Source organism: Struthio camelus, chromosome 14, assembly GCF_040807025.1.
Source record: "Struthio camelus isolate bStrCam1 chromosome 14, bStrCam1.hap1, whole genome shotgun sequence".
Classification (NCBI taxonomy): domain Eukaryota; kingdom Metazoa; phylum Chordata; class Aves; order Struthioniformes; family Struthionidae; genus Struthio; species Struthio camelus.
Window position 1 is genome coordinate 9,641,568 of NC_090955.1, and position 19,725 is coordinate 9,661,292.

Genomic DNA, 19,725 nt, shown 5'->3' on the forward strand with positions numbered 1-19,725 from the left:
CTTTTTCACCTTTTGAGTAAAATTGATGTTGCTTTGTGACAGGTACAACCTGTTTACAGTACAAAACAAATATACTTCATCTTGGCTCCCATGTCACCCTATTCTGAGGACAAGGGCAGAGAAGTGATATTTGAGCAGCTTTTATAATATAAAACATCTGCCTTGCAGGTTCCCCAGAAATCGGATCTGTCCATCATAAATACCAGAATGATCCCTGCCCAGAGGTTGAGCAGGGAGATGCACCAACATACATTACCATCCTCAGTGGCCAATGGGCAAAGGTCAGAGCAATGCAAGTGATTTCTTCCTCCGTTATCTTCTTGTCTTTGCATCTCATACCTTCATCACTGGCTAAATCAGAGTTTTTAATGGAAGGAAACTCCACAATGGACACACAACTTTCACATAAGCAGTTTCTGATTTAGTCGTTGGTTTACACTATATATGGAGGGTCTAGACCCCCTTGTACATCTCAATGTGTCTAATTAATCCATTTACTGCTATTCTTAAGACTTATTTCCTGCTGCAAGATGCTGATCAGAATTATCTGCAGCAAATTACTGGAGAAGAGAGATCTCCCTCTCTTTCTTCTTTCCCAAAACAATAGAATCCATTATTTTTAGCTGATTTATGATTTCTTCCTGCCTGATTAACATTTCCAGGAACTATGCACTTTGAGTGTTTGTTTGCTATAAAGAGCAACATCCCACCAGATGTTGCTGGTGATCCCATCTTCCAATGGAAGTCAGCGATTTGATTGGCTCAGCAGGAGACTTGCTCACAAACCATGTCTGTCTGTAGTGACAACACAGAAAACTTTTATTTCTCTCCAGCGTTTCCTTAACAGAAATGTGCGCGTGCTGTGCGAGATGTTCCTCCCCAGCACTGCCAGGAAGTGTCAGACCTACTGCTTTTGAGCTTTCCAGCGAGCTTGCATAGTTAGGAATCAAATATACCGGGCACGTGCCGTAAACGTTGTCCATGCAGGGAATTTGATCCTCACTGCACTTGCACTCTGCCACTGATCCATCAGGATCCCAATTGGGCTTTATCCACCTCCCTCTGAAGACCTTTCCTCTCCCTCCTTTCACCTGCTCTCTCCACCCCAGGCCTCCAGGCTCCATAATTTTCTCTTCTATTAATCCTCCATTGTTACAGTCCCGCACTCCACTCTTCTTCTACCCTTCATCTCCCCAAGTGTGAACAACATCTGCAAAACCAAGTGAAAATGAAAGAATTCCTTCCTGGAACAATTAAATTGTCATAATTAAACTTCCCTTTCCTGTCCTTCAGGGACTTTACAACTTGCTGAGAAGCTGGGGTGCTCAGGGACCCAACAGCCTTATCTGAGTTGCTGCTGAATCCTCTGCTCTCTATTGCAGGGAACTTCTTCCCGATACCTTTCTTAAAAGCCTCTTGGCCGTAGTTCAATCTGTAGTTGCTTTGCAAGAGCTCGTGTTCAGTTTGAGACCTTCTGACTGAACTGGGTATTAAGAATTTGAAACTCCCACTTCAAGATTTCATATTATTTCTCTAGTTTAACAGAGTCATTCATCACCCTTTATCCAGTCTGAAGCTTTTTAATACAGAATGTTAAATACAAAGGGCTCATTTGGAGACCTTTTCGTTCCCTTTTTTATTCTTCTTCTTGCTCTTCACTTAGTTAATGGAAGCTGTTGCTGCAGAGTTAGGTATGACGATGTCAGTGAATTACACTCTTCTAGCACAGGCTTCCCCAGGGAGAGACCGAGCTGGTGCTCGGAGAGTTTTTGTTCAATTCTCTTTAATATAACTGCTATGGTAGTGGTTTTGTAAGCTCCCTATCTCATTACGAAAGTCAGAGGTTTCTGGAAGTACTTACAGCTGTGATCTGGCATTTGCTGCTTTGCAAAACTCCTCTATAAAAGCAGTGCCTGAGAGTCAAGAAGGATACTACATATAATTGTTAATGCTAGATGAAGAAAATTACGATTTTTTTCTGCACAAAATGAATTACCCAATTACTTTCCGACCGAATTAAGTCGTAGCTTTAGAAAAAGATCAAGAAAGGAGAAAAACAATGTTGCCCTGCAACATTAGTGTGTTCACGCATCGTTTTTTGAGACAGCAGGAAGCAGACTTTGTTGTAAAATGAATACTCTTTCTCTGTGAAGTTTTGATTAAAGTGAAAAAATGCTTAGAGAAAATGTGTGATTTTTGATGGAAAAACAGCTTTCATATTTTGGCTGAAAATCTTCAAAGATGTTTGGTTATTGCTGTTTTCTCCAGAGGAAAATTTCTCATTTTGGGAAGAAAAGCATCTGTATGTTTTCTGTCCAAAAGTGTTAAAGGAATCCTTAAAGGAAGCCTGCTATAGCTTTGATAACAGTCGATAGTGTCTCTGGACACAGTATCTTTACAAAGTCCCTGGAACACAAAGGCTTTATAGTTTCCTAGGTGTGGGTACCATGTTACCACGTTTCCATAATATTTTTGCATCATTCATTAATGTAGGTGTTAATTGTGAGGGAAATGTCAACAAAATTCCCTGCTTATTACTTCCCCATTTGGCAATTTTAGTAAAAGTTGATCAGAAGCACAGCTAAAATAGCAGACCTTCCACCATGCCCTGAACTTCATCAAAGTCTGCTTCCAGCCAACGGGTCACTGGGTGGGCCTGGGTCCTGTGATGAGGCACATGCTATTCCAGGGAATTCATCCACTTCCTTAAGTACAGTGATCCCAAGGTAATGGCCTTGGGAGAGGGGCGCATGTGGCTGCTGTAAGGGACCAAAGTGAAAGGTGCCTGTAAAGGACCTTTGACTAAAATTATAAAATGTGGCAACACCAAGATAGAGCATCTCAGAAAGCCTTTGTATGTGACCACTGGTCGCACTTGACAGTGCATGCAAGTTACCTGTTGGGAAAGACTGCTGTTTGCCAGTTCCCTTTGTGCTGCGGGGAAAAATGCATCACCCTTCTCTTTAACGGTGCTCCAAAGCCAGCTCTTTTAGGTACCTTTATAGGTGGATGTCAGGCATGTGTACATTACTCCTTCAGAGCCTGGTGAGTGGCTTTTTAACTTCTTCCTGTTGTGCAGTGGGACTGCAGGAGAGAGGCTCAGGAATCTCTTTCTAGAGGTAGAATTTTTTATTAGGTGCTAATGGCTCCTCTTCTACTCTGGGAGATCTGTGTCAGCAAACCAGGCTCTGGGGATATAACTTGATACAGTATTTTGAGTCCTAACAAGCAAGGCACCTCCGAGGCAGCAGGGTAAATGCTGCCTCAGCAGCAGGGAGCACAGCATTGTAAATGGGTACCGTAAGGTGCGTTTACTGTGATACTGATAGAGCTAGAGAAGTTAAAAGAAGTTACAAAACAGAAGAGCACTTTTAATGGAAAAACTAAACAATTTTTAAATATTAAAAAATAAAAGTGCTTACAAACAGGACTGCAGGGTCCGTCATATATTAATACAAGGAGAAAAGGGCATATGGGTATGTTGCAGGTGATGGTGATTCCTTTTGCTGAAGCACCTTGTCTGAGCCCAGAGCAGAAAGACACTGCAAACATTACTTAGTGATTTTAGTAGTTTTCTATCATGCACTCCGTTAGAATAACAAACCGTCTGGACGCTGTGGGTTGTACAGAGGAGAAGAGATAGATATGAAGGGCATGGGCAAGGGACCAAGCCTGGGGAGTGGGCAGAAGGGGAAGGGAGGGCCAGCTGGTGAGTGCGATGCAGGCCGTAACCAAGACAGAACACCTTTTCAGGGAGCTGAGCTGGAAGGTTGCAGGAGCAGGCAGAACAGAACTAGGCTGCTGGGTGGTGAACCTGCCGTTGCTGTAGCCTGAGTGTTTGGCAAAGTTAATTATTGTTGCTCACTCTCATGAACACTGTGTCCTAAAGCCTATCTTTTTCTTCACCCCTTCTGTGCCCAGCTGTCGAATTGCATTGCTAATGGATCCTCAAAGAGTTGTCATTGGACAAAAAAGGATATTTGACTCTTAAATGGAAGTGGTCTTCAACAAGGCACACTTTTGACTCTTTAAAATTGCAGGTCCTTGATATTCCTAAGGGTAGGAGAGCTGGAGCAGAGAACATCCTCAGAAGAGGCGCAGTGGTTTGCATAGCTGAATTGTGATTTAATTATTCTTATTCCCTTTCTTCTACTTTTTTTCCAGTTAGGGAAATAGAGATTTCACAGTCTGTAAATTATATGCCTGACGGAATTCTGCTTTAGTTACTCCCTTCTGTTTGTTTAAAAATACCAAGAGACCCCTCATTTCCCTCCCAGATGGTCTGTATTTATTATATCAGGTCTACATTTATAGCCAGGGAAACCCAGTGGAAGAGCTAAGGTGTGATGGTGCACCATCTTTCCCCTGTTGTTCACAATGATATATATATATATATATATATATTCTCCCTGCTGATCACTTTGCTGCTTAATCCACTAGATCACTTCATGAGGTAGTGAACATGTTACGGGTACTTCTCTCTGGAAGTTCTCGCGGGATTCTTTGTGGAACAGTCGCTGCAGTTGGGGAAGAACGGTATCTCAGCTGTCTGTTAGAGCAGAGAGCTGCTCCTGCTTCTGGGATCCAAAAAGGGGCCATCGCATTGTGCATTCTTCTGGGAGATCCAACTCCCCCCAGATGGATGCTAAAATAATTTAATTTTAAAGAGTTGCAAGGTATTTAAGGTGTATATACCAGCCATGGGTTTCCTGTATGTGAATGTGTTAGAAGTGAAAGATGCAAGTCATTTTTGATGTCACATTCACGTTTGGGGTGGGGAGGGGGGGGGAGAATAAAAAGGTGGCAATCCATTGGTTTGTTTCTCTTATTGCCACCAGCTGGGGATGATGAGTTATTATAAGGGGTGAAAGGGAGGATGAGGGAATGGGGAAGCTTCATCCAGTCACTTAGGGTATCTGTCAGAAACCTGAGGTGGGACAAGCCTTTTTCCTGTTCTGAATTAGAATAGTTGTGTTTCTCTTCTGGCTCTTAGGTTTTGAAATCTATGACACTGTGAACAAGGAGCAGCAGCTGAAGCGAGCCCTGGCAGAGATAAGGATGCAGTATTAAAGGGAAGCAAACCTACTTGTTAATGTTATTTTGACTGCTTCAGGTGTATTGCTTGGCTCAACACCCCAAGACCTTAGTACCATACGTGCATAGATTAAGAGTCACCCTCTGGCCGGATGTAGTTGTATCTTGGCTCCCCAAGTTCAAGGCAAAGCAGCAACAGCTTGTTGCAATTAGGTGTGTGGTGGCTGCCTGACATGGCAAGTTACTCCATCTCCCACGTCCCTTTGGGTCACATTTGCTCCATACTCCCAGGGGTAAGTCTTGTCTGACAACTGCCTCTTGCTCCTGCTCTGTGATGAGGGAGCTGAGCTGAGGTATGAATGAGAAAGATGCCATAATTGGGAAAAAAAAAAAATCAGTTATGTACAGCCACCATCAGCACCTTGAACGAGGCTTCTTGTGCATCGCGTTGCCGGATGAGGGCTCCGGGCTGTGTTTCCAGGTCCTTGGGCAGGTGAGAACAAACCAGTCTTCAAAAATTAAGCTGACAGCAAACCTCAGAGCCCTCCTGCCACGGGGGGGGTTGGTTTGTTCGTTCTGTCGCCGTCGCTGTCTCCCCTGTGCCCGGCCGGGGCACCGCAGGGCGGCAAGGAGGAAGTCTGGGCGCTAGCACGGACGGGAGGGGACGAGCTGGCCACCCGGCGGGGAGGGCGGCTGGCGCATGCGCACGGCGGCCGGCGAGCACCGCGCCACCGCCAGGCGGCGCAGACGGGCTGCACGGCCTTTCCGGGAGCACTCGCGCCGTGGCCGAGCAGCAGCGCGCATGCGCCAGGCAGCCGGCCGCAGCGCTGCAGGTACGCGGCTGGGCGCGCTGCGGCTGCAGTGCGCATGCGCGAGCTCGCAGGCGCCCGTTCCCCCCTCCTCCCAAGTTAGGGGGTTGCGCGGCACGGATGGCGGCACTGCGCAAGCCTCGGGACGCATGCGCCATGCCGCCCTCCCCTCTCTTCCCCCCCCCCCCCCCGGCTTGCAGCCGGGCAGGGCCGTCGCCGTGCCTCGGCGCTGCTCACACACCGCGCCCAGCGCGCTGGGGCTGCGCAGGCCGTCTGCCGGCCAGCGGGGAAGGTTGGCTGCGAGGCCGGGGAGCGCGGCTGGTGGCGGCAGCAGCAGCTTCCCCCGAGCGGGCGGGCCGCAGTGCGCAGGCGTCAGCCTGCCCGGAGTAGGGCGGGGTCACGCCGGGCAGCGGCGGGCCGCACTGCGCAGGCGTGCTCACCCCCCCCACCCCAGCTTCACTAGCTGCACCTCCCTCCACCAGCCCCGCCCCGCCCCGCCCCGGCCCCTCCGCTTAGAAGCTGCAGAGTTTTAACACTCGGACCCTCTCTGTCACTGTCAAAAAAAAAAAAAAAAGAAGTTTAAGTTTATTCTCACAAAGTACTACCGACTCAGCACATGCACTCAGGCTGCTCAAGGCCGCAAGTGGCCTCCAGTAAGAGTTTCAGCTCCAGTACAATCCCGTAATGTATTTTTGTAGCACAAAACCTACAGTTAGAGAATAAATGACATCTTAACAAAAAAGATTTATTCCACCTAAACAAAATGTACAAGGTTTCTCAAATGACAGTGAGTTTTCTTGACTCTCTGAAGCCAGCAGATCCATTGAATAACTCGATCCCTTTTTCCAGCAGCTTGATCAAACTATTTTTTGCCAGACTTCTTGATTCCACCACTAGCTGCCAAAAGAAACGACGCAACTGTTTAGACAATTGTTTCAGCTTAGTTACAGGTTTGGTTCCTCAGAGACGATTCCCCACTAGACTGCCTGCACCACTCACTTCCCCCCGGTACACTTTAACTACACTGCTGTTTGTTTGCATTATATTCCCAATTTACTACCTGAATTTTTTTTCATGTGTTACGCTTATGTTTTTGATCACACATGCTTTACTCTGAATAAATCACTTCCCGTTAGAAACCACCTTTCTCCTGGAACCAAATACACCCCTTAGATTTACAAAAGAGCTAAGTATTTCAACAATTCCTTTGCGCTTCTGAGGATACCCTCCATTGTTTACTTTTTTTTAGCAGCAGTAGAGTCACAATGAAAAAAAAAAAACTCGAATTAGCATACGTTTCTGATTGTCTGGTTCTGTTCTGCTGAAGCAGTTGGGCTGCACAGCAATAACAGACAAATTTCACCCAGTAAGCGCAAGGGAAACGAGAACGTATATTGGAAGGCTTGGTTAATGCCATGTTAAGCCTCAGGCTTTTTCCTCCTCGTTCATCATGTATGAGGAAGAAAGCAATACAGTTACATGCTCAAGGGCAATTGCTGACCAATCCATAGTAATTACAAGTCAGTCCTTATTTCTGATTTATACCTTTCTGTTTGGATTAAATAGCTGCCATTCTGCCAGAGAGGCAATCAAGTGAATAATATTTGTGATTTCCTGATCATGCCTGCTTGTCAAATTGTATTTAAGACTATGGGAATAAAAGCATCAGTATTCCTACAGGAGTCAGAGTCCCCAGTTGGGCTCAAAGCTCTACTGAAGCAGATACTAGAATTACAAGAGCATCTGTTCTGTGTAGTCCCAATCATTGAAGAGACTAAAGCAAGGTGAAAGAACACTATATTAACACACTAAGAAGTGCAGTATATTTTGTAAATGCTGTTTTTTTACAGCAAATGTAGTACATCATCAATGGAAAAGAGACAAGAGTATCAAGATAGGCTACAGGGGCTGGCAGGCAACAGTGGACTGTGTGCCCTAGTATAGTCATTCTAACAGCGTTGCCTTGCTCAGCCTCTTGGGAATAGTCTAGCCAACACAACAATTTAACGATCATTATCTGCTTTGGCAAGCGTTGTATTTCAGTCATGTGGTCCTCATCCAATCTAGAAAAAGGCAGAGTAATAATGGCAGTAAAGTACTATCAAGAAATATGTAAGTACGCACAGCTGAAGCGCCCTATACAGAACAAGTTTACAGTGGTAAGGCCACAGAAAGGAGGCTCAGTGAATTTTTTGCATTAGTCTGTACTATAACTATCATTACAGCCACCGCGTCAGAGGGCTCATGGACTGCCCACGCTCCCAGATACAGGATTCCAGGAAGGAACTGGGAACCTACAGACCAGTGAGTCTAACCTCCATCTCAGCCAAGACAGAAGACTCCACGACAAAGCAAAGGGATTAAACAGACTTTTGAAAGTTAACGAGGCTTGTGTAAATGGTAAATCCTTCCTCGCTAACCTGCTGGAACTCTGTGAGGGTATCATTAACCATGTAGCTAGAGGGAATCCAGGGGATATACTATTTTCAAACATTTGACAAGTTTCCATAGCAAAGGTATTAGAGAAAGTAAGTTGCTGTGGGAGCGCTAGAAAGATTCGTCTAAGACCTTTTAGGGATTGAAGGCTTGCTAAAGAACAGGAAGCAAACGGTAAACTGGAACGGTCTTTACAGAATGGAGAAGATTCAGCAGCCGGGTCCTGCAAAAAGCAGTGCTGGGATAAGTTTTATTGAACATCTTTGTTAGTGACCTGGACAACAGAGCAGACAGTGGAATCTCCAGTTCTGCAGATCATGCTAAGCTCCTGTGGCTACTCAAATGCCCCACCAATGATGAGGAATTTCAGAAGGACTTTACAACAGAGTGCACAAAAAAGCTCCAACCATGCTCACATGACACTGAAGCAGCAGTTACGACTCGGGAATGAACTGTCATTCATCGATTACAGAGCTGTGAAATCATCTGAGTGCGCAGCAGGAAAAAAGCCAGCAAAAATTGGATGGCATTAGGAAGGATACAGAGGTCATTTTTTCACCACTGTGTAAAACCTTGTTGTGTAGCCATCTTGCGTACTAAGTGCAATTTGGTCTTCACATCTCAAGGATGCAGTATGATTAGTGAAGACACAGGGAAGGGCAGCTGAGATGACTATGAGGGTGCAGCAGCTGGCTTTCAAAGAGAAGCCACAAAGGTTCAAATTCTTCAGTCTCGAGAGGAGAAGACTAGGAGGGAATTTGATCAAGGCTTACAAAACTGCAAGGCAGAAGGGAAGGAAAACACAGAACTATGATTCACAAAACCCTACAATAGCAGAATTGGGGTCACTCACTAAAACAAGCATTTACTTTCAGAAAACTAAGCACATAATGGGTTATGAACTTCTGCAACTTGTTGCCACGAAAGGCTGTGGAAGCAGAACATATCACTGGGTTCAGAAGGGAACAATCAAATTGATGGACCACTAGTCAAAAACATACCTAGAAGGAATGGGCAGGGATGTACCCTTTAATGTCCCTAATGCTATAATTGCGAACGATGGAGTACAAGGCAAGCGGACACACTCACATGCTCTCCATTAACAGCATCTCCTACTCTCACTGTTCAAGACAAAGACCAGACTGACAGTCCAGCTAGCCTAAACCGCTGCAGCATTACTGACGTTCTGCCTTGCTTCTAACTGATGTGGACAAGAGTACTTCATCGCATCTCCTCCCAAAGTAGTTTCTCTGTGTGAACTCTACGCAACGCAAACATACAGCTATATGCCTGAGCTGCGTAGAAACAGAGTTTGGCAAAACACTCTTGTCACAGAGTGTATTTTGCAGTCACTTAGGCAAAACAGTTGAAGCCAGACTAAGTTACGAGTCACAGTCTTTTTCTGCCAGGAATCTTCTGCTCTTGAAGAAATTCATCCTCTAAGAGAACAATGACTGGATTTGTTTAACATTCAGGACTGTAGCAAAGCCTATGTGCGTCTTAATTTATCTGGAAAGAAGAGATTGAACGTGCTAAAGGAAGGGCGAAAATGCCTCTGCAACAGCCCCGCTCAAAGAAGTCAGCTTGCCAAGCCTACTGTTGTACCTGTTAAACCAGAGCCCGTATCAGTGATTTTGGGGTGAAACTACCTATCAAAAATTAAAAACAAAACAAAACACCATTTGTTACTTATCATCTGCAGCTGCCATCAACTTAATGATGTATGTTAAATAACTTAGAGGTACATGCCTTTTATGTTTGTCAAGAGAAAACATTAAATTTCTGAAGCCAGCCAGCCCCTCCATTTTTCCTATCATTATGGCACCTCACTTACTGAGGGGCCCTTTTCCAGCAGCTTTTGCTTTCATCTCCTCAAGTTTCTTTTGCTCCTCCTTCTGCTTTTGTTTAAATGCCAGATCTGCCTAAAGAAAAGAACAACAGTGTTTGTTAACATCTCCTCTCAAGAAAATTCAGAAACAACTGACAAGCAGCTAGAAACAAACATAATGTTCTAACAACAATAAAACCTAACACACTAAACAGAAGCAGGATGGCTGCATACTGTTAACTATGCAAAACCTTTCAGAACAGTGAAAAAGTTTTTTTGCTGTACCAGAACACAGAGCTTTAACTCTGTGTGCATCTTTCTGAAATTAAAGAAATATCATTTCCCACACCGTAATTTTATTCTGCCTTCTGAATGACAGATATTTGCACTAAAACCATGCATTAACGTGCTGCCACTGAGACCAGAAACCTAGCACATGAGCGTTGTCTAACAATAAAACTAGGGTTCAATAGAGCATTACAAAGGTTATTTTTTACCTTTAAAGTATTTTTTAAAATCCTTCCACAATATGTTATTATTTTTGCAGTTTTCCTTTAAGGATTCTTCAATAAGTTTCTATAATTTATCCCACACTTATTCCAAGAAAAGTAATGAGACTGCTGACAAATCCTACGTGAGAGCCAGTTGTTGAACACCTCTGCCTGAACTGCCCCCAGAATTCAGCAGAGCTGACGCATACTTGATCCTTTAGATAAACGCTCTTCACAGACCACAAGGCTGAAAGGGTCTCTAGTCCTCTCGCTTGGTGCTCAGGATTTTCAGGTACCTAACATGAGCATCTCAGAGAAGTGAGATTCTACCGATTTCCCACTAACCTCGTCCATGGCTCAAACGCCTTTACAACTGGAAAGATTTCCTCTTCTTTAATCTAAAGCTTCCCTTTCTACAAATAAGCCTATTATTTCTTCTCTTTATGTCGCACACAACAGAAGAGCCTACTTCTCTCTGCAGGTTTTCCCCTTGGGTTTCTCTTTTGTAGACTAAGGTCTTTCCTAGTAAGTCATTCTGTTCCATTCATCCACTTTTTCTTTTTAAACATACAATGTGATGCCCACATGTGTTTGCAATACTACAAGGAAAAAAAGATTACGTTGTATGTTTGACACATGACGCTTTGTTCAGGCATCTTGTATGATTTTTTTCTTTTGCAACACCCGATTTTGCTGATTCATGTTCTAACAGTAGCATCTAAGGTATGGTCTAAGTCTCAAAGTGCAATACGGTCTAGATCATGTGGACCTGCAGCTTAGCCAGACATTCTCCCTGTATTTTACAAGATGATTATCCTTACCAAGAAAAGGGACTTAGCATATATGCTTGATTAAATACATCGAGAATTTTTTCAAACGTTCTCCAATTTGAGATTACTTTGTATACTAATCCCGTCCTCTGATGGTCTGTGGCCCCTCCAAATTTTCTGTCGGCTACCAAGAGAATAAGCAGCACTGTCGTTAAGTTAGTCAATCAACCAAACCAGCAATTAAAATGTTATTAGAATTTGATGCAAGACAAAAATCTTGCAAAACCCCACTCAATATATCCTTGTGATCAAGCACTGAATTGTTAGTAACTGCTTTTAGAGTGTGACATTCCAGCGAGTCGCACGCTCACCTCGCATCATTTTAAGCTTTTTCAGAACGCGTTCCTAACCGGCTTTAGAGAACGTTATGTGGGTTACCATCAAGAACCTTGTATCCACTGGTTTTCATCTCATGCACGTAGCGTTGCCCCTCTATAGAAAAAGAATCTGCTTGGGTTTACCATGGTTTTACTAAAACCCACGCTGGCTACTCCTCTTTATGTTGTTACAACCTCGATGCTTGTAAGCGTTTCAGTTGGTTGTAATATTGCTCTAGCAATAGCGGTGAACTCATTTCCAAAGCTATAGGTTTCTTTTCCTTTTTCAAAGGGGCGACGTATCTGCCCTTCCCCAGCCACCGCTGCCTCATCCATCCTTCACGGCTCTCAGAAATAACAGCCTCAGCTTATCCCTGAGCCGCTGCCAATCTCAGGGTCCGAGGCTGGCTACGTTCAAGTACCGTTAACTTATTCAAACCAGTCGATAATCTATTGCTGTCCTGCCCTGTCTTCACGGCCCCGCGTTAACTGGCGAGACTCCAGGCGGCGGTTTGCTGCGGCTGCAACAAGGCCGCCGCCGCCGCCGCCTTCCCGGTGGCGCAGCCGGCGCGGCAGCAGGGGCGACGGCAAGCGGCGGCAGCGGACAACGCCTGCGCGCCCTGCGGCGTTGCTCCGGCGGAGCCGCGCAGCCAGGCGAACCGCGCCGCGCGGGAACGGCGCGCCCCTGGCGAGCCCGGCCGCGCCGGGGCTGAGGCGGCGAGGGAGGCGCCGCCGCCGCCGCCGCCCAAGAAGAAGAGCCGGCGGGGCCTTACCTCATCCAGGTCCTTCGACTGCTTCTTCGGCTGCTTCAGCGGCTTCTTCTTGCCGCCTGCAAAGAGAGACGAGGCAGTGAGGCCGCGGGAGCAGCGGCTCCCGGAGCCTCGCCCGTCCACCCGCCCTTACCCTCTCGGCCCGACATGGCGCCCGCTCCGCCGCGCTGCCGGCGCGCGCGCACCCCGCCGCTTCCGGCTGGCCCCGCGCGGCCGCCGTAGCGCTTCCGCCGCAGCGCTTCCGCCTACGGGCGCTGCGCGGGCAGGTAGGCGGCGGGGGGCAGCGCGGCCCGGCCCGGCCTGTCGCGGCGGGGGGCAGCGGGCGCCGGCGCCGCCCGGGCCTGTCGCGGCGAGGGGAGAGCGCGGGCGGCGGCTGTGCGCCGTGCCTCCTCCCTCCCTCCCTCCCTCCCTCCCTCCTAGCGCGGGATGGGGCGTTCCTGTGGGAAGCGGCAGCGTGGTTCCCCCTTCCCCGGCCTGCGCGGGGGAGCGGTGGCGACTGTGCGGGCTGCGGCCCCCGCCTTCACCCCCAGATTTAACAGGGGCCCCCACAAGTTCGTCCTCTTGGCTGCCAGAACGTAACGCGCACGGCAGCTGGGGCACGAGCCTTGCCTAGAGCTCCGCAGGTAACTGCGGGCGGAGGCGGGTTCGCATTAGGCGAGGCAGAGAGGGACAAGGCCCGTTATCGGGGGACACGGCTTCTCAAACCGACCCCGCGGCCTGGCAGCGCGGGCGGAGCAACCGTCTGTGCAGAGGTTCGCCTAAAATCTCGCCGTCTCGCTCCCCTTCCCTCTGCTCGGCCGACTTAGCAGCCTGACTGTTCGGTGCAGCTCTGTGCCTAGCAGCGCAGTCAAAAAAAGGAGATTCTTGCAGTATGAAAAGGGCAATTTTGAGCTGTGACTTTAGTACGTGGCCTGCAATAGGTGTTACAGGTGTTATAATGGCAGGATGAATGTGGGTGGGTGTTACGATGGGTAGATGGGTGACACTGGAAGGAAAGATAACTGGCTTTCATTTCCATGCTGCTGTGGTTTTGATCTGCTGTGTTGTTATGTATATGACAACCAGTCAGACTTTCACAGCACTGTTGTTGCTATTCGTTGTTACTATTATTTGTTTGAACTATGTAACCCGGAATGAACCTGTGGCTTTCAGAATCAGTAGCTGGATAAAAGCTACTGATCGAATGTGCCATCCAGCAGGAAAAATCCTTTCCAGCTGAGATGCACATATTTGCGTCTCTTTAGTCTAATTAACATAGAAAACTGTATTAAAGTTAAAAAAAAATCTATGCACTGAATATTAAGCTTTTTCAAATTATTCATGTTTTTATATTAGTCAAAACAGTCATACACAAACTTCAGCTAAAACCTTATTTCAAAGTTTTCCCCTTTAAAATGTTTGGAGGAACACACTAAGTGGACAATTTAAATCTTATTTACAAATGCATGCACAAAATTAAGCTGTAATAAGTAGTCTGTTTTTTTGCAGGGAAAGCAAGAATTTTAAGCTCATTTTAAAACGCAGCTCTAAGAGTGCACTCACTGCCTGATATTCTAATGATCTTGTGGCATTTCCATGTATTTGGGGTTTCTAGGAAGTCCTATGAGAAAACCTGTAACGTTCAGTTTGGCACTTGTGTGTTTTCACTCGATCCCTTGGTGTTTGTCTTTCATCTTTCAGCACTTTCAATGTCTATTGAGCGTAAGATACAGGGAGCGATCAAGCCGTGTTTCTTTTCTTCTCAAGCTTTTTTATCCTCTCTTTTTTTCTTTCTGTTCCTTTTCAGAATTGTTAGCATCGGAAGCATTGTGTGTTAAACTGAAGCATGAAAACACATAGCAAAAATTCATATGAGAAGCACTTTTTGGGCTTAAGCGTTATGTTACTCTGAATATACTCCTGCTGATACTGGTTCTACACATCCTGAACGCTATTCAGGATGCAGTGAGTGAACTAGTAATCGAAAGGTATTGTGAAGGTACTTACTAATGAGAGAAAAGCAGGAATCTGTGGCAGAACTGCCTTTTAGTGAAAATTCTGGAAAATCCCCTAGGTAAGTAATGGTGTCAAACTAATGATGATTTTAGCCGTTCTTGAACTTTACTTTAATTTTAGCATGCATGTTTAGTTTTAAGTGGTATTTACCAGCCTTACAACTCTTCTTTTTTCCTTCATCCTTGTAGCACTTTAATTACTAAATTCAAGACATGAGGCCAATGAAATATAAGTCAAGTGTGTCCTCAGTGTCCAGTGGTCTGCAATATCACCGTTCTTTGATAAAGCGGAGCCAAAGAATGAATTTGCGCAAAGTACGGACTTACTCTTCATCAGCACCTAAGAGGCCCGAAGCCAAGTCTGTAACAGAAATGGCTATGGGTCTTCTTAATCGTCTGACAGAAGCTGGGACCATTATGGGAAAAAAATCACTTCAAAAAATATCCACAACATGCAAGAGTTGGTGGGACAGATATGAAGAGTTTGTTGGTCTTAATGAAGTTCGAGAAGCTCAGGGGAAAGTGACGCAGGTAAATACAGAGAAAATCTGGAAATTTAAAATGATGACTTCAACTGTGTGAAATATAAATGCTGTCTGTGAGGCAAAAAAAGTGCTTCCAAAGAGGGTCATGTTATCTTTTCCGCTGTAACTGGGGGTACAGACACTATCAACGTGTTCCACTCTGTGCACATTAGTAAATGTATTTTATCCCTTAGCTTTTAGTGCACTATTTTTTTTCTCCAAATTCACGCAATCGGTGTTTTAGATCCATATGGTAATAAGACTCTAAAATATATGATCTCTCTTCTCAGGCTGAAAACGTCTTTATGATAGCTCGAGGGATAGTACGAGAAACTCGTGAAAATGTAGAAGCCCAACAAATTAAACTGAAGGAAATTCGGGACCGCTTAGACAGGGTCTCTCGGGATGACACCCAGTACTTAGAACTGGCTACTCTGGAGCACAGGTTGCTGCAGGTAATCTGTTGGTACTTGAGCACTGGCAAATATGATGAAAGTTCATGTGTTATGCTTCCTCACTAGTGACTGTTTTTGCAGGTGGAATTCAATTTTGAAATGCAGTGGTCTGAGTTAATTTCTAATGATCTTGTTTTGATTGAACTAGTTATTATAGATGATTGAGTCTAGTATGCAAATCATATATTAATGCTAAAATAAATTTGGAGTAAATTTGGCAGTAAATTTGGAGAAGAAAGCTGAAGATAGTAAGCCTAGAAAATTAATTGTTTGAGTGGAGACAGGTACAGGAATAGTCGATTAAAAAGCTGGGATTCAATGCGTTATCCCTCCAGATGATGAGAGAAGTTCATTCCTGGTTGTTAATCCATGGAAGAACTCTCAGCTGCCTTCTATCTGGCTGCTACAACTCAGGCAGTTTACTGAAGCCCTTGTCAGGGAGCAGTAGGAGTGAGGCTGCTCCATAAGAGAGGGCAAGCAGGGAGCTGAGGTTGACTGCAGCAGAGGCCGGGGCAGTGCCCTCACTAACAGGGCTGCATGAGCAGAGCAGAGTTGGCAACAGGAGCAGGCTCCAGTGCCAGTCCAGCAATCGCCAGACGAAAGCGCAAGCAAGTCAAGGCCGAGCTCAGTCCAGGAAATACAAATGACGCCTCAGGAGCAGCAGGGAACAGGCCTGGAAACAGGTGCACCTTTGACAAAGCTCAGGCGGGGAGTGGGTGCCCAGGCCTGAGCTAAACGGAGCTCCTGCATCAATATGCAGAGCATCAGAAAAGAACTAACGGTAGCTGTCTAGGTAATGGATCAGGGGGATGAGACTTCAAGAAGAATAGAGCTCTGCATGATTATGAACAAAGGGTAAAACTGAACTGAACTGAAAGGGGGAAGCGTGATAAAGGCAGTATTTGCAGAAGTAAGCTGGGCCGGAAAAGTGTACCTTACCAGGAGAGAAAGCATCATGACAGGGAGAAAGACCTTGTCCACTCAGTCCACTTTTCTGTCATCAGCATGTGACAGGTTTCTGTGTAGAGAATTTTCAGTTGTAATTCTTGACGACCTTCTCTGTTTCTCAGTTTTGACTGCAAATAATGTCTCATTGACTTAAGTAGTGTAGTAAAGAGAATCCCAAAACAAAAGGGAATTTTCTGAAACGGAACTAGTGAATGTGTGTCACTTCCACTCTTTCATCTGCACTGTTTCTTTTTTAAATACAGACTTCATAGCTTCACATTACACCTTCTCCTTCAACTCGCTGTGTCTCTTGCAGGAAGAGAAGAGGTACCGAGCTGCCTATTTAAATGCAGAAGAATCGGAGCGAGAAAAATTCTCTCTCTTCTCTGCAGCTGTAAGGGAAAGCCATGAGAAAGAGCGAACAAGAGCTGAAAAAACAAAGAACTGGTCCATTATTGGCTCTGTACTGGGAGCCATTATAGGTGTTCTTGGTTCTACCTACGTTAATCGAGTAAGGCTACAAGAATTAAAAGCCTTGCTGCTTGAAGCACAGAAGGGCCCAATAAGTCTGCAAGAAGCCATCAAAGAACAGGCCTCCAGCCATTACGTACAGCAGAAGGATCTCAGCGACATCATAGCAGACCTGAAAAACGTGCTGCAAACAAGGACCTCCCAGGAAATAAAAGAAGGTGTTTTGTTAGCTAGAGAAGACAGGAATGACTCCTTTAAAATAGATTCTCTTTTAATTCCTTTGAAAGAACAGCTAAGCTACACTAAACAAGTCAGTTCATGTCTGGGGAATTTACAGCAGCAGTTTAGCAGTCTGCAAGAAAGTATAGCGCATATGATTTCTGAGATGCAAAGTGTTAAGCTTGCAGTTCATTCTAGACCTATGGAAAGAGTGGTGCCAAGGTCTTCAGTGGAGGGTAAGGGCCAGGCTTCTGCAGTGAAAGACGTAATTTTAGAATTGTATGATACAGAACAGAGACTGGAAACACAAATCAAGAGAAATGCTATTTACAGCACTGCACTGACATGCGCAGTGTTTGCTTTTACTCTGCCAGTACTCTATATTATATTTAAAGGAAACTGATCTCTAATTACCATAGTTTACTAGATTAATAAAAGTAAACTTGTGCTCTAAGTAGTTAGAGTACAAGTCCAAATACATGTGCATTAGCATTTTCTCATTATGTTTTTCTTCTGTATAACTGGAAAACTTGTGAAGACTTAGTCTGTCTACTGGTGCAGGCAGTGTGTTAATAATGATTGTTGTGTAGTGCAGTTTTTTAGCTCCTCAGGAGCTAAAGGAGATTCCACTGTTTCAGCTGTTGTACTCTTTTACTATCTAGTCTTGTGCATCTTGCGAACGTGCAACTTTCACACTGGAGCTATATTCATGATTTTCTGTTTAAATTATTCTTTTAATCTATCATTAAGCTAAGTGCTTTATGTATAATCCTTTATAATTTTGTTCCATATTTCTTCCTAATTGTTCGTTTGTCCATACACAGTGTTAGGAGTTGCTTTACCAAACAGATTGAAATATTTGCCCTGAAGATATTTTTTCTTTTCGTGTATATATATATATATATATATATATATATATATATGGCAATGATAGGATATGACAAACATCAGGGTTCGTACGGACAAGGAAGGATTGAAGTTACAATGAGACCTGTGTCTGTACAGCCAGATGATGTGTTTCAAGTATATGTAGTAACTTTCTCCTAAGACTGTTTATTATAACGTGTCTGGAAGCATTTCTGGAGCTTTAGCTATTCATTACTGATAGCTCTGTGTCCTTAAGGCTTATGGGCATGGAAAGAGAGGGAAGAGATGTGAAAGATTGTTTCTTCTGCAGATGCAGGCTCATTCCTACAGCCTCATTGACCCGTCACTCACTCTAGCTAGTTTGTGCTTTCAGGAATACTCTGTGGAGCAGTCACTTTCTGATCCCTTACAGTATTTCGTCTGGGAACGTTCTCCAGTTCTTACTCATTTTTCAGTTACTGTCCTGTCTGGAAATCAAAAAGCTTCTTTACAGCAGGTGCTCTTAAGCTGGTACATTAGTGACAAGAGCGTTATGCACACTACTGGAAAATAATATTTGGAGAAAAAAAAATGAAGGCCCAGCTGCCTGCTTTTTCTGACGGGGATGAAGAATGGCTGATTGAAGAAAAATGCTGTCTAATCAGCTAAGCATCAGTATCTGCGCATAGCCCAAAACAAAGTTGTTTGTATCGCAAAGATAAGATACAGTTTCCTCTTAAGATGGCAGCAGACAAGCAATCCAAATTTGGAACCCCTGCTCTATTGAGTACTTGTGTGAAACCGTTGAAAGGAAGGACAGAAAACCTCACTTCATGCTGTAATGCCTTTGTGTAAGCATTTCAGAGTGACTAAGCTGTACAGTCTGCTATGTTTTTTTTTCCTGTTAGCCTTTTCTACTTTCTTCTGCTTTCTTCTGCCCAGTAAACAGATTAAAAGAGATTGAGGTTTTGATTGTAAGCTCTTAACGTTGTAAGATCTTTGGAACAGGGACATTTGCTCTGTGAGGCATCAACCTTATTTGGAATCATTAGGTACTATTATAACATCACTGAATAAACAACATTAGGAAGGATCTGTACTGATTCACTACTTACTTAAGTAAGAGATAGATGAAGAGATAAGAGGGATGAAGCTTGGTAGGTGCTGGTGTTTTGAGGGAGGACAGCTGCTGATTTATATATTGATTAGTTGGAGTTTAAAGCAAATAAGCATTTGACAGGGAAGCTATTTGAACTGATGGCAGACATTGAGATGAGGGATAAAAATATTTAACTTCATCAAGAAGTACATGCACAGATTATAGTTTTTCAAATCTATATTTCATTTTCTCACTGCACAAATGTTTCTTCAGGTTCTCCTCCTAGTAGGAGCTTGGTGAAAGTCAGAGACAAAGTACATAATGAAAGGGGAAGGGATAGTACAAAGGATCCTGTTTATAATTTACCAACAGTAGTCACTGAAGCTTCTGACAATTTTTTTCCGGTTTAACTATGTGAAGTTAGGCCCCCTTATTATGTAAGTGACTGAATTTTGGATATTCAGCATGACTGAAAACCGTGTATTATATACCTGAATATGATTTTAAAATGCTAAATGTTAGGCAGCTAAACTTGAAAGTCTAGTGCTGTGCTCAGTACATATGTCCTGATGATTCAGCCATAGCCAAATTAGTATTTTGTTGCTCGAGTTCTTTTGGACTCTTTAAGTAAAAGAACAGTGCTCTACTGCACAC

At 44.6% G+C, this 19,725-nt stretch overlaps 2 protein-coding genes and 1 long non-coding RNA gene across 6 annotated transcripts in view; 2 read left to right on the forward strand and 1 right to left on the reverse strand.

Annotated features, from left to right (window-relative positions):
- CCDC174 (coiled-coil domain containing 174) overlaps positions 1-5,096 on the forward strand; it is a 28,608-nt gene extending 23,512 nt beyond the window's left edge. The window contains exon 17 of one of the 2 annotated variants that reach the window (XR_011134582.1): positions 4,994-5,096. The gene's annotated coding sequence lies outside the window, so the exon portion shown is untranslated. Of the gene's footprint in view, positions 1-168; positions 2,179-4,993 lie in introns of those variants that run through there. The other variant, XR_011134581.1, reaches the window with a different exon arrangement.
- Positions 5,097-6,567: 1,471 nt separating this feature from the next.
- LOC104140489 (uncharacterized) lies at positions 6,568-12,761 on the reverse strand. The gene is made up of 4 exons (XR_011134583.1): positions 12,649-12,761; positions 12,519-12,574; positions 10,114-10,201; positions 6,568-6,740 (listed from the first exon to the last, which is right to left on the reverse strand). It is a non-coding gene; the product is annotated as an uncharacterized lncRNA (long non-coding RNA).
- CCDC51 (coiled-coil domain containing 51) lies at positions 12,715-17,868 on the forward strand. Of its 3 annotated transcripts, none has more exons than XM_068907615.1 (5): positions 12,715-12,781; positions 14,302-14,568; positions 14,699-15,040; positions 15,324-15,488; positions 16,753-17,868. In XM_068907615.1, exons 3-5 carry the CDS (start codon positions 14,723-14,725, stop codon positions 17,527-17,529), a joined length of 1,260 nt encoding a protein of 419 aa, XP_068763716.1. In that variant the 5' UTR covers positions 12,715-12,781; positions 14,302-14,568; positions 14,699-14,722; the 3' UTR covers positions 17,530-17,868. The 3 variants fall into 3 exon arrangements, with proteins under 3 accessions (XP_068763716.1, XP_068763718.1, XP_009667652.2); XM_068907617.1 differs by lacking the exon at positions 12,715-12,781 and adding an exon at positions 12,862-13,138; XM_009669357.2 differs by lacking the exon at positions 12,715-12,781 and adding an exon at positions 12,872-13,267.
- Positions 17,869-19,725: the final 1,857 nt, after the last annotated feature.

Bases quoted from the DNA above. Each gene is read 5' to 3' on its own strand.
- CCDC51 (XM_068907615.1), top strand. From the start codon at position 14,723: ATGAGGCCAATGAAATATAAGTCAAGTGTGTCCTCAGTGTCCAGTGGT. The intron at 15,041-15,323 runs GTAAATACAGAG...CTCTCTTCTCAG, and splicing joins CTCAGGGGAAAGTGACGCAG to GCTGAAAACGTCTTTATGAT. The intron at 15,489-16,752 runs GTAATCTGTTGG...TGTCTCTTGCAG, and splicing joins TGGAGCACAGGTTGCTGCAG to GAAGAGAAGAGGTACCGAGC.